The 12,904-nt window shown below is 42.6% G+C and overlaps 1 protein-coding gene across 1 annotated transcript in view; it reads left to right on the forward strand.

The window, feature by feature from the left end:
* The window catches only part of CAMK4 (calcium/calmodulin dependent protein kinase IV), a 307,228-nt gene that overhangs the window by 116,428 nt on the left and 177,896 nt on the right, over positions 1–12,904 (forward strand). The window contains exon 2 of the mRNA XM_037901535.2: positions 11,837–11,915. Within this exon, the coding sequence (XP_037757463.1) occupies positions 11,837–11,915 (79 nt within the window). The remainder of the gene's footprint in view (positions 1–11,836; positions 11,916–12,904) is intronic.

The raw sequence follows: 12,904 nt of genomic DNA on the forward strand, positions 1-12,904 counted from the left end.
GGGGGGGACATGATAACCATTTTCAAGTACATAAAAGGTTGTTACAAGGAGGAGGGTGAAGAATTGTTCTCCGTAACCTCTGAAAATAAGACAAGAAGCAATGGGTTTAATTAAATTGCAGCAAGGGAGGTTTAGGTTGGACATTAGGAAAAAGTTCCTAAATGTCAGGGTAGTTAAGCACAGGAACAAATTGCCTAAGGAGGTTGTGGAATCTCCATCACTGAAGGTTTTTAAGAGCATTTTAAATAAACACCTGTCAGGAAAGGTCTAGTTATTACTTAGTCCTCCCTTGAATGCAGGGAGGAGACCAGACTAGATGACCTATTGAATCCCTTCCAGTCCTATACTTCTATGAGTCTGGGAAAAAAATAGTTTGATGCTGACACAGGCTGTTTGCCTTGTGTCTTTTCTGACTTGAAAAATAACTGTTAATCATGCGGGAGAAGCACACCCATTGTTTTAGGCATAATAGTTATTTTTATGAACAATCTGGCCCAATACTTGAAAGGAGATGATGAAAGAAGGAGAGAAGAGTTTTTGAATAGTTTTGTTCTGCAGGGCTCACTTCAACGATACTATATAACTACTGTGCTCTGCTCCCCAGCTCATATCTGCATTACCACATTTTCCCTTTCAGCATTGCTCAGAAGCTAACCTTCTGTATGTGGAATGGTATCAAAGTAGCAATATTTACTGTTGTCAAACAGCAAAATCAGAAATAAACTGCAGTCCAAATTCTGCCTTGTCTTTCTTAGATGACCACGTGAGCACTGTTTTACTAAAAGAAATAGAAGTGGATCAGGCTGTTTTCTGCCGCCCACTGAAATACACAAGTCTCTTGATACAGAATTTGCAATCTCTGAAACAACACCCCCCACCTCCAGTATAGGACAGAGAAGCCAGATTAGTCAACAGCCTAATTCAGATATTATAGTCCTGTGTCGTGCATCTGATCCTGCACACCTGTGTAACTGGTGTTCTTAAGTACCATGTTAATAGACCCCTTAGAATAGAGGCGGGCAAACTTTTTGCCCTGAGGGCCGCATCGGGTTTCTGAAATTGTATGGAGGGCCGGTTAGGGGAGGCTTGTGCCTCCCAAAACAGCCAGGCATGGCCATGGCCCAGCCCCCACCCCCATCTGACCCCCCACCCCGGCTTCTCGCCCCCTGACGGCATCCCTGGGACTCCTGCTCCATCCAACCACCCCTTCTCCCTGACCGCCCCAGGACCCCCTGCCCCTAACTGCCTCGCACTGCCCCATCCAACCCCTCCTCTCCTTCCTGACTGCTCCCCCCCCAGACCCCTGCCCCCATTCAACCCCCCCTGTTCCCCACCCTCTGACCGCCCCGACCCCTTTCCACACCCCCGTCCCCTGACCACCCCCCAACTCCCCTGCCCTCTATCCAACCCCCCCACTGCTCCCTGCACCCTTACCACACTGCCTGGAGCACCAGTGGCTGGCAGCGTGGCTGCACCGGGAAAGGCAGCCATGCCGTTCAGCACAGAGCACCCGGTCAGGCCAGGCTCTGCAGCCACGCCGCCCAGAGCATTGTGCTGGCGGCGCGGCGAGGTAAGGCTGCAAGGGATGGTCCGGGGCCTGGCCTCCCGGGCCAGGAGCTCAGGGGCCGGGCAGGACGGTCCCGCGGGCCAGATATGGCCTGCAGGTCGTAGTTTGCCCACCTCTGCCTTAGAAGTACTTAAGGAAGATAAATTATGTAACTGTAAATTCAGCTGTCAAAAAGGGGGCATTTTACCGCCCAAGGGGGTAAGTCCCTACTGGATAAGAAGACATTTAGTTGCTAATAATGAGAAACTGTGTTTCTGGAGTCTTGCTCCAGCTGGGTTTATGTAAACACCAATGTGTATGTGCTTCCTGCAATTCTCAGCTCATAAGAAGAGTTTCCATACACCTAAGAGTCTAATCAGAAATACAATCATCTGGTCTCTTCAAGTTCCTAGCAATGCCAACTCAGCCCTCATCTTGTTGGGTTTATAATAGTGCCTTCTGGAATTATCAGCTACCCACCTCCAGGAGGAGGGTGCCACTGCTGTGCAGGGCCTCTGTCTTCCACATCTAGATTTTAACATTCTACCAACCTTGCCCAGCTCTAAGAAACTATAATTTTGTAAATCAATATCTATGAAGCAGTGGATTTAAGGATATTGGCAAACACTAGAATGCTTGATTTAATATTTAATATTGGTGTACGTAGCTGAGACTGTTTTGAAGTAGATTGGGGAAAGCTGGCTGTTTGAAATCTAACAAAGATAGCGGAACTCTAACAAACTGCTTTGACTTCTGTCCTTCTGCTCCCAAATAAGGTGTTTTTCTGTATCTACAGTCGAATGAAAAGTCTGAACATCTAAAATTCCCTGTTGTGCTGTGGCATTGTCTTTGCAGGCCACGCCAGATGAGGATAGACTTTTAAATTGAACTGTCAAATCAGATGGTAGAAAATCAATGTGGAAGCTAAAAGTCATGGATTCAAAAGCTAAAAGGATATTGATTTTTCTTTCTTGTCAAAATCAAGCCAGACAAAAACTCTTAAACATAAGAGAATTGGGCTTCTTTTTTATGCACTATGAGCATTCTTCCAACACCCATGCCTTCTCGCTCCAAAATACATCTAGAATATATAAAACATCGGTATTCAAGCTTGTCTCTCCGCAAAAGATAAAATCCCTGAGTCTCTTCCTGATTCTCCAGTCCTTTGCAGAATTGCAGACGTTTTTATGGTATTTCTATTTCTTGTATTATCCCTAGTATAATGAGGAAAAACCCTACACTAATACAAAATTATATACCTGATTCCTGTACCTGTGTAAAAAATAATAATAATAATAATTTTGTTGTATGTTTTATGCTGTATCATAGAAATTCATCTTCTCCAGTAGAAAGCTTTCGAAAAGTTATTAAGAATCAGTATTAAATTCAGTGTCTGAGGGTGATAGAAAAGAATTACTGTTTGATACAAAAGAGATGAGGTGCATTTCCCTGACTAGTTGTGCTGCAGAATCTTTCTTGTGCTTGCATTTCAGAATAGAATAACATTTCTTTTAAAAATATGTTGAGGTAGGAGCTCTTCTTTAAATGTATAGCTCTCGTATTTTGCTTTCTCACAAGACATTAAGCCATGAAAGGTACTGACTTCACATAGCTTACAGAAATGCAGGAAGTAATATCTTGAAGTCCTGTAATCTTTCAGATGATGTTTTCATTGGTGTTTGTCTGCAGTTTTATATAACAGTTAATGTGGTTTTGTTCTGCTTAACCCTCAACAATTTTCTAATGGGCTACTTCATTTGGAAGATTGAGAGTAAGTCATACAGTAGATGTAAGGCAATGAATTTTAATATTGCATTAGTGTGTGTGGGTGAGAGAGAGAGATTTGATTTTTAACTTGTTGTATACCTGTAGAGTATAGAAACGTTCAGTATCTTGCTATGGAAATCCTAAAACTGAGAGTTAACTCTATTAACTTGCCCCTGTGACAGCACAGATTAATGTGACTGCATAATGCAGACCATTTAAATGCACAGGATAAAGTATTCTTTTCAAAGCATTCATCCTTTCAACTTCTTTGATTGGGACCTTCCTGTTTGTATAAGCATGGTTTGATTAGATGAAGTCAAATGGAATTGATTTTAAAAAAAATCAATTTAAATCACAGGGATCCATCTGCCTCCCTCAGTGTCTCCGCACTGACTGAGCTGGAGGCCCTGCCCTTTATACATCTGTTACCCACTTCTGGTAGGAGGGGCGAGTCAGGCTTGGCTCCTCCCACTTGGGCACAGAGGGTGGTTCCTCCCCATCTAGGTCGGAGGGAGGCCACACCGCCTCACTACACTCACCCACCTTGTCTCTCTGATTTCCTTGAATACTCATTCCCTTCTCCGTAGCCTTCCCAAGTCTCGAATCTCCAACATAAGCAGAATGCTTCTGCCTTGCCTTCTTAAGTACATAAAGGTTTAGGACCACATCATCTTTTGGCCAAACAACTCTGTCTGACCTAATTGAGCCTATTTTATCATGGATATAGGTAGCTAATCTATTTTGCCAAATGTTTATAGTACATACCAGTTATAGGGTCTGAGCACCTTAAAGTGATTAAAAAATATTTTGCAAGTGTCATTCATTTTATATTCGTTTTCTGCCGGCTATCTACTCATTTTAGGATCCAGTTCATTCCTTCCCTTCTCTCCACCCCATAATTTTTAAAACACTTCAATGCTCTTTAGCCCTTCCCTTTGCTTGTCTGGTGCTGTCCTCCATGCTGTCCTCCTTCTTAATCTCACCACTCTTGGTGTAAGAGCCTTCTCCTTTGCAGTGTCTGTTGACTAGAACAGCCTTCCTTTATCTCTCTGTACTTCATAGACTGCGCATCTTGTTTTAACTTCCACTAGAAATCATCTCTCAATTCACATCTCTTTTAAGTTTGCTTGTTGGGTATTATTATTTAACCTCGTAAATGTATTTGCCTTCATAAGGTCTATAGAGGAGAGTATATAAGTTAGTATTATTGTACTGAGTGGAGCTCTCTGGAGCTGCTGAGAAAGATGAAGTGTAGCACTGATTAATATACACCCCTAGAGTAATAGCCTTGCCCTTTTTTGCCTGAGCAGTTAGATTCAAGATGATGTGGGTTATTCCAGTGAAGATGGAGTCTTTAAGTGGAGACATGTACCCATGTTTGGGTTTGGAGACAGCTATTGTTTCAGTCACTTCTTTACATTTAGTCTAAATGAAAGTCAGTAGTTATGCCCAGGACAAAAAATTTTAACAAAACCCCCAAGAATAACTGCATGATGTATATTATTGCATACAAAAGGACATTGGGATTGCAAAATTGAATGCTCAAAGGTTAGAAAATGCCCAAATTAAAGCTGACTGTGATATTTCTGCACACTGGTCAGCGTGTGGTATGTGTCTCCCTCAGTGCCTAATCCACAGAGGATGCATGTCTGTTACAGGCTCCAGCTATGAAACCTGGCTCAAGCTTTAGAAATTCATGCTTTTAACTCTGGAGCTCCTTGATTCAGTTCCTAGTATCTGCCAAGATGGTGGCTGGCTATCATAAAACCTTAATTCATCTCTCTTGTGTGTATGCATATTATTATTTATTTGTAATATTGTAGCACCCAGGAGTCCGAATCATGGACCAGGACTCCATTGTGCTAAGTGCTATAAAAACATAGTCATACAGTCTTTAATTACATAATCCAACTCTACATATGTTGAGTGTGTATAAAAAATAAAAACAGTGTGCAAATGATCATTTCTGCTATTCTACTTGGTTTACATTTCAGCAATTTCAAAAGACTCAAATATGAAAAATCCATAATATTCACACACAACATATGACTAAAAATATTCAACAACAAAACCCAAGATACATACATACAAATATATGAAGAAAAAGGGGGCTTTATTCCTATGTTTGAATGTTTTAAGAGCTATTTCAAATTAATTAGCAAAATATTATAGCACATATGTGCAAAGTATGTCATCTCATTTTTCCCTCTGATTTCATTTCTAAAGTTTGTGTGAAAGCTCAAAGAATAAAAGCAGCAAAATCATTGAGATTGACAACTGAATATTAAATTTTCCCGCTTGCCAAAATCATTACAATTGCAACAAAATAATAGCACCATTGTAGAATAAAAACCTCTTTTCCTAGCTGCTTGTCCACATTCACAATGAGCGAGTAATGGTGCCTCCCACAAGTTGTCCCTAATCTTAGTGCAATTAATTTATTGTATGGGAGCAAGTGTTTTTATTTTCAAAGCACTTTTATGTTTAGATGTCATTGTTGTGTTTGCCACCTTCCCTGTAACTCTGGTACTTTATATGCTCTGCTGCAGTGGCTCAAAGCCTGTACACTGACAGCCAGCAGATAAGCATGCACTGTCAATGTGTTAAGCAGGTCTGGCTCAGCACTCTGATTCCAGCAGTCTGCTTGTTACACCCCAGCCACACTCTGGTATCCACCAGCCTTGGTTACTAGACATTTGGGAGTGGTGCATTGCCAATGCTGACTTTGTTAGACTTCTTTGGCACTGGGGGTGGGGAATATTCTGCTGTGACGGTAAATGAGACACTTGTGCTGCACCAGCCTGGAGTGGGTACTGGTGTGTGTTTCCTCTGTGACTACCAGCCAAGTGAATCCAACACCCCCCCCCAGTCCTGAATTTCACAAAACCATGTGCTCTGCAAGGTCCAGCCCTTTTCTGGACCATGCAGAGGAATGATAAGGTTCATTGGCTCCTCTGAAGAGACACAAGGCACAGCTTCTCCCTTGAACTGGAGTTAACAATCACTTCAGTTCAAGCACAGTACTAGGCTGGTTTAGATTAAAAGTCAAATAACCAAAGGAGAGAGGATTTTAAGTGATGGCAAGTACAAGGAATACAGTTAGAAAGGGTTACAAACAAAAGGAAAAATAAATTTCCTAATGCTAAAACTGAAACAAACTATTGTCTAAGTATCAGGTAAGATTCTTACCACCCACTTCTTCCAGCAAGATAGCTGACCTCCCCTCTAGTCAGAATCTCTTCCCAAAGACAAATTCCTCAGTGTGTCTGTCATCTTAGGTGAAAGATTACTTGGGGTTCTCTGCCCCTCTCTTTTACAGTCCAGTGAACCTTTGACATGGAGTCTTCTGAAGGATGCCTCCCAAAATAAAGTCAATTCAAGCTGTATGGAAGGAGACATGAAGTATGATGGCGAAGGAAGTTCCATGCTAGTTTCCTTCTCTCTAGGTGTTTGCTAAAATGCCAATTAATCTGTTCCTTCCCTCTTCTTTGCAAATGAATGGACACTTGCCATGTGATTGGTAAGCAACTCTGATGACAGCTGGCTGGAGATGTCAGCTTGTTCTTCGTCGGGGAGAAACCTCTTTACCCAGTCCCCAGTCATGTCTGGTAAATACATTTTAGTTCCATGTTTCCTTGATATTTCTGTTGTACCTTTGGCATTTACCATATGCACACCACACAAGAATATTAATGATCAGTGTGGTGTTAGTCTTCCAATGATGCTATACATGACATGCTTCAGATACCATATGACATTAATGAATTGGGGTACACTGAACTTGTCAGGCCAACTGAAACTCACTACCAGGTACCAATGAGCCCCGTGCCCTCTTGCACTGGGATGCTGTTAGGGTCACAGTCATTCATACTCAAGCAGCATTAGATGAGATTTATATAGTGTTTCTTAGGCTTTTTTTGCAAGTTCAGACTTGGATATTGCTGTAGGCATCCCTCTGTGTAGCAGAGCAAGATTTATTTATTTTTAAAAGCCCCACTCATTTGTGCAGTATGTATCTCAGCTTTAAAAATAATCTCATCCAAAATCACTAACCTGATTTCCAGGAGCAGTAAAAAGAAATTCCAGTATTTTCCACAGAGTAGAAATTCAGACTCTTAGCATGGCAAACTACTTCTGTTTTCTCTTATATGTCCTCTTAATATGATTCCAACCACCTCTGAATAATTTGTGCTTGGAGTTTAGTTAGACTTTAATACTCCAAGGAGAGAGAGAGGGAACCAGAAATGAAGTTGTGAGCCCTTCCAAACCCTGCCTGCTCATGAAAATCTCTTTCTAACATTATATAAGCAGTGGGAATAGTCCTGCTATTGTGGGGAACTTTCCTGGCTTCTGCACTACCCCAGTGAAGCGGCTAGCGAAAGGATCTGAGTCCTTGCTCCCACTTCCTTTACCCAGTGGCCTCCCTGCCCTTGAGGACTCCCCTTCCACTCTCCTGTCTGGCAGAGTCCTCATAACCCCAACAAGGCTGGGTCCAGGATTCCTGGGGGGCTCGACCCCCAGCCCTGCTGTAGTCACCTAGGACGGGGCTAGGGTGTCCCCACTCCAGGGTACTCTCTCTGCACTGGGCACTTCTCTGACCCACTGACCATTACATACATGTTAAAGCAAATGCAAGTTATTTAATCAACAATTAATTTTAAAAAGAATAAGGAAAAATGGGAAAGGTTAAAGGAAACACATCACCCCGCTCTGTGGCAAGGAACATCACAAACAGTGTCTCTGGAATGTCAGGGCAGTTCACAGTCTGTTCCTTGTAAGTCCCAGGCCTTCTTCTCAGGCCCTGGCTTTGCTGCAGGGATGCTGTGGGTTGGACACTTGCTCTGGTGGTGGCCACACGCTCTCAGGCTCTAGGTGGCAGGGCCCTACTTCCCAGTGTCGCCCCCGCCCTGTCGGGGTTATGATCCAAGCCTGGCCTGCAGAGCCTCTTGGCTGAGGCGTCTCCCTGCGCTGGGCCCTCTGCCCAGGGTCCCCCTCGGTCTCCCCAGCTGCTCACCGCACCCAGCGCCGGACTGTTCCAGCCCCAGCTCCATCACTCCGTCTCAGCACTGCTGCTGCTGCTCCTCTGCCTCCAGCTCCCTGGGCTGCTTCTTTGGCCCCTCTGGCTCTGGTTGGTGAAGCTCTGCTCCCAGGACAGGTCTGCTCTGCAGGCTGCTTCTGTGACTCTGCTCCCAGCACTGACCTGCTTCCTGGGCTGTTTTTCTGGACCCTCTGGCTCTGATTGCTGCATCTCTTCTCTCTGGGCTGTGCCTCTGGCTTTGGGGCTGCAGCTCTGCCCCCAGGAAAGGGTCTGCTCTCTCTGGGCTGCTTTTCTGGTTCCTCTGGATCTGGCACAGCTCTGCTCCCCACCTCAGCTCGGGCCCCTGCTTTCTCCTTAGCTCGGCCCCACTCTGTCTGACCCAGGCAATTCCAGCTCACATGGAGGACGGGACCTCTCTGGCCTCCTGACTCCCTGGTTAGCCTGCCCGCCCTGTCATTCAGGCTGACCTGGAGCATTGGCCTTTCCCCATTGCTCCTGGGGGCTGTCAGTTTCAGGGTCCTGATTCCCCATCGACCATTCCCCCTTTTTAGTACTGGGAGCTAGCAACTAAAACACCCCTGGGGGTAACAGTCCCCTTACATATAAAGACTCATCACTTGCCACACTGAAAAACTCAAGATGAGGGCACCAGTTATAATGATTACAAATGCTCTAAGCTTTCCTGTCTTACATGAGCTTCTCAGCACCAAAGTTTTCCACTATTTGTCTTGACTGAGGGTCTAATCTGAAAAATATATCAATGACCTTCCAAACCATGCAGGTCCAGGAAAGCTCTGTATGTTGGTCAGGCAGTAGGCTGATTTATGCATGATAGGGCTGCTGCAGAAATCTAAAATAAACAAAGCAAGATGTACTTCTTGTGAGCATGTTGCAGAGCTGTGCAGAGCAGTAGAGAACTCATGAAAATGAATGTCCACCTCCGACATTGTGCTACTCCCTCTTTTCTAAACCTCTGGCTCCATTCTGCATGATCCCAGGAGGAAGACTGGCTCTAGAGTAGGGCTCTAGAGTAGAGTTGTTTTTAATTTAAAACAACAAACCAAAAAAAAAAAGGAAAGATCTTTCCCATCACGATCTTCAGGTTGGAAGAAAATGGGTTTCTGCTCTCACAGCAATTGTTTTATGAGCACCCCACCATTAGTCAAATAATTTGGGGGTCTTCCTGTTCATATAGTTTGCCACTTGTTTCTGAAGGGGGGGGGTGGGGGTTAGGTATTAATTAGAAGGCTCCTTTCCTCCCTGACAGAAACAGCGCTTTCAGCCATGACTGTTTGTAGGTATACCAGCAATGGCCTCTTCAACATTCTTCTCCAGCTGCCTGATGTTCCATTGTTTTAGGAAAGAATGTGGCTCTTAAATTAGGACTCCAGGGGATGCAGTGACAATGCTCTTTACAACAAAGTCCTCCCCATTTCTAAACTTGCCCTTCTATATTATATTGAATCATTCCTTTGAAATGTGGATAACAAACCAGACACCTACCATACAACTCAAAATCCCACCCCAAATTCTTTCTTTGACTGCCCCAGTATTGTCACGAAACCCCTTTCCAGAAATCTGTCTCCTCTTTTCCAGCCTTAATCAGATGGCATTTGATATTGTTTTACGTTATTGGTTCTAGAGGGTTATTGTCTCTAGTCACAGGAGTATATGAAGATTAATTAGTGTAATGTTTATATAGCACTTTAAATATGTAAAGCACTGTATAATGATGATTTGCATTGATACAGTGACCTTCCTATTGCAGTTTTTTAGTAAAATATTGAAAAGATATGTATCTATTATAATGTGTCCTTACGGATATAACTCTTTTTTTTATTTAGAGGATTTGGGTTTTTTTATACTGGGTATTTTTTCTGTCTTGTTGAATAGAGCCATTTGAGAGTTCTTTATATTGGCTAATGAGAAATGTTCTGGTTAAATATATTTAATCATTCTGAAATTCTTTGGAGGTTAGAATACTCCTATACATTTATCAATTTGTTGTTACAAATTTTAAAAAATTAATTTTAGCACACTAAAGAAATACAGTACCTGCACTGTACGTAGTGTGAAGAAATGGACAAACTTCAAAAGACTCAATGGTTTGATACATGTAAGCTCTCAAGCAATTACTTATTTAAACCTTTTCTGAACTGACCTGTCATGAAGATGCCTTTCTCAAATGTATGTTCTAATTCAACCATAAATTAGAGGCTTGATCGTGCTCACTCTATGTAGTGAGGAAGAAAGTCCCTCCACTGCAGGAATTACTGGGTTTAATTCTAGAGGATGTGTTCTGCCGGAGGTTCGATGAGATGATCATAATGAACCCTTTTAGCTTTAAAACCTATGACTCTACGAACTTTAAGACTCAGTAATTTTGATAATGGAAATCTCATGAGAACCTGTCTTTCTTGTAAAGTTTCAAGGTAATTCCTGATTCCAGTTGGTCCAGATTATGTCACAAGAACCAGTGATGGTGATCAGGTATTTTGGTACTTCTGCTTCTGACTTAAGTTGGCAATAAGAAATTCAAATGCTAAAATGAAAAATAATGGAATAACAGGTTACTGAAATCCTCAGAACCTCCAAAACTATCCCAAAGGTCTTTCCTGCTTCTAACCAAAGGATACAGTACAATTCCTTTCTTGGCAATAGCAAATGGAACACATTGGTTTGATCATATTATCAGTGCCCTGACCTGATGTGTTTAATAAATCCACCTTGAAGAAATTGAAGATCTTGGGCCAAATTCAAATGCTCAGGGTAAGCAGGTACAACTCAATTGATTTAACTGAAAGCATCTTCTGCTTCTGTTAGGGCTGAATTTGTCTTCTAGTGGCACAGCCTGCAAGCAAGTGGGTGAGATTTGGGTTTTGCTATGATTAACCAGGCAATTGAATGGATATTAGCACAGTAATCTTTTTCCCCTTTGCAAATATCTTAACAAAGGTGAGATACATTAGTCTAGAGCCTGGGCCATATTAAGTCCCTTTTGTGACACTCCAGCAGCAGAGGGAACTTACATTTTCCCTAAAAGGGTTCCCCCTAAACCTCTGCTTCGCAATCTTTTCTGCTTCCCGGCATAGGGAGAGTTTCCGGGCATGTCAGGGGGCAGGAGAAGGTGTGACTGAACTTCACTGAGATCTGGCAATTTCCACTGGCAGAAGAGCCCAAAGGGATGGCTGGTGGAAGTTAGGCAGACCTAAAGCTAGCTCTTAGTTGCATTTGGGGCTGTATCATGTTCTAACTTCCCCCAGGATTTGAGGGGCAGAAAGGCAATGTAATTACATCTTTGTCCTCTAGCTGCACTGAACCTGAGCACTGAAACAGCTGAGAATGTAGCAGTTTATATTTTAACCCTTTGCTCTGCAATTTATTAAAATCTCCAGTTGGAAATAAGAAGTCACACAGTGTTGTTTAATTAGACAAGATGTATTCAATAGCCTTCAATAATAACACTGTTTTTCTTTTTCATTTAGTGGTGCTACATCCATTGTCTACAGATGCAGGCAGAAAGGAACCCAGAAGCCTTATGCTGTCAAAATGTTGAAGAAAACTGTAAGTTGTTTTTTGGTTACTACAGCATTGTATTGATAGGATTGGTAATGAATTTGGACCCTCTTTACCTCTGAGATCCATCACCCCAGCAGCAGAGCATCTTCTGCTCCCCATACTTAAAGGGATTTGGTGGAAAGCATGAATAAGTAAGGCCTACACTCTGAAGACTGGTAAAGGGTTGGGGAGAACTCAAGCAGAGAAGGAAAGTAGAAGGAGGCCAAGAGAAGGGGAAGAAAAATGATGGGTCCTGACTGGGTGGAAAAGAGTAACTGAGGGAAGGCTGGGTGGTTGGAGTTCAAGGATGTGATTTTTATTCATGTGCTAGAATGGCAACATGACGGCAGGTGAGTAGGTGAAAACGTGCCTAACTGCGACATTAATTGGTGGTCTCAGTGCAAGACATAATGGACAGGTTTTGCATCAATAAGATGTCGGCACTAATTTGTAGTCTTTGAAAACAGGCCAAAGATTAAACTGGCATAGAAATGAAACTAGAGGTGCTCCTTCAGCATCTATGTTTGGCATGCTGGCAGGAGGCAAAAGGTAGTTGCATTAAAAGCTTGCATTGCTATTGCTTGTGCTGTTTGTTTTCTATGGAAAAACAGAGGTCTTTAGTTTCAAGTTTCAACGTTTAGCTCTCTACACTCTCACATTTGTATAACATTTTAAAAATAAACAATTGCTCATTTAATTTTTTTGTGATTCTTATTCTGAAATGCACTAAGAAAACAAATGGTATAATTTAAAAAAATCCCATTAATTTTTTAGTGTCTGTACAGATTAGTTCATTTATATGATTGACATAGAGTTTAAAAACCCATAAAAGTTGAGAAAAATAATTAATAATGTCATAGATTCCAAGGCCAGAGGGACCATTATGATCATCTAGTCCAGTGATTCTCAAACTTCATTGCAGCACGACTCCCTTCTGACAACAAAATTACTACACAACCCCGGGTCGGGGGGAGAGAGGGCTGGAGTCTGAGCCC

This window comes from Chelonia mydas, chromosome 5, assembly GCF_015237465.2.
Source record: "Chelonia mydas isolate rCheMyd1 chromosome 5, rCheMyd1.pri.v2, whole genome shotgun sequence".
NCBI lineage: Eukaryota > Metazoa > Chordata > Testudines > Cheloniidae > Chelonia > Chelonia mydas.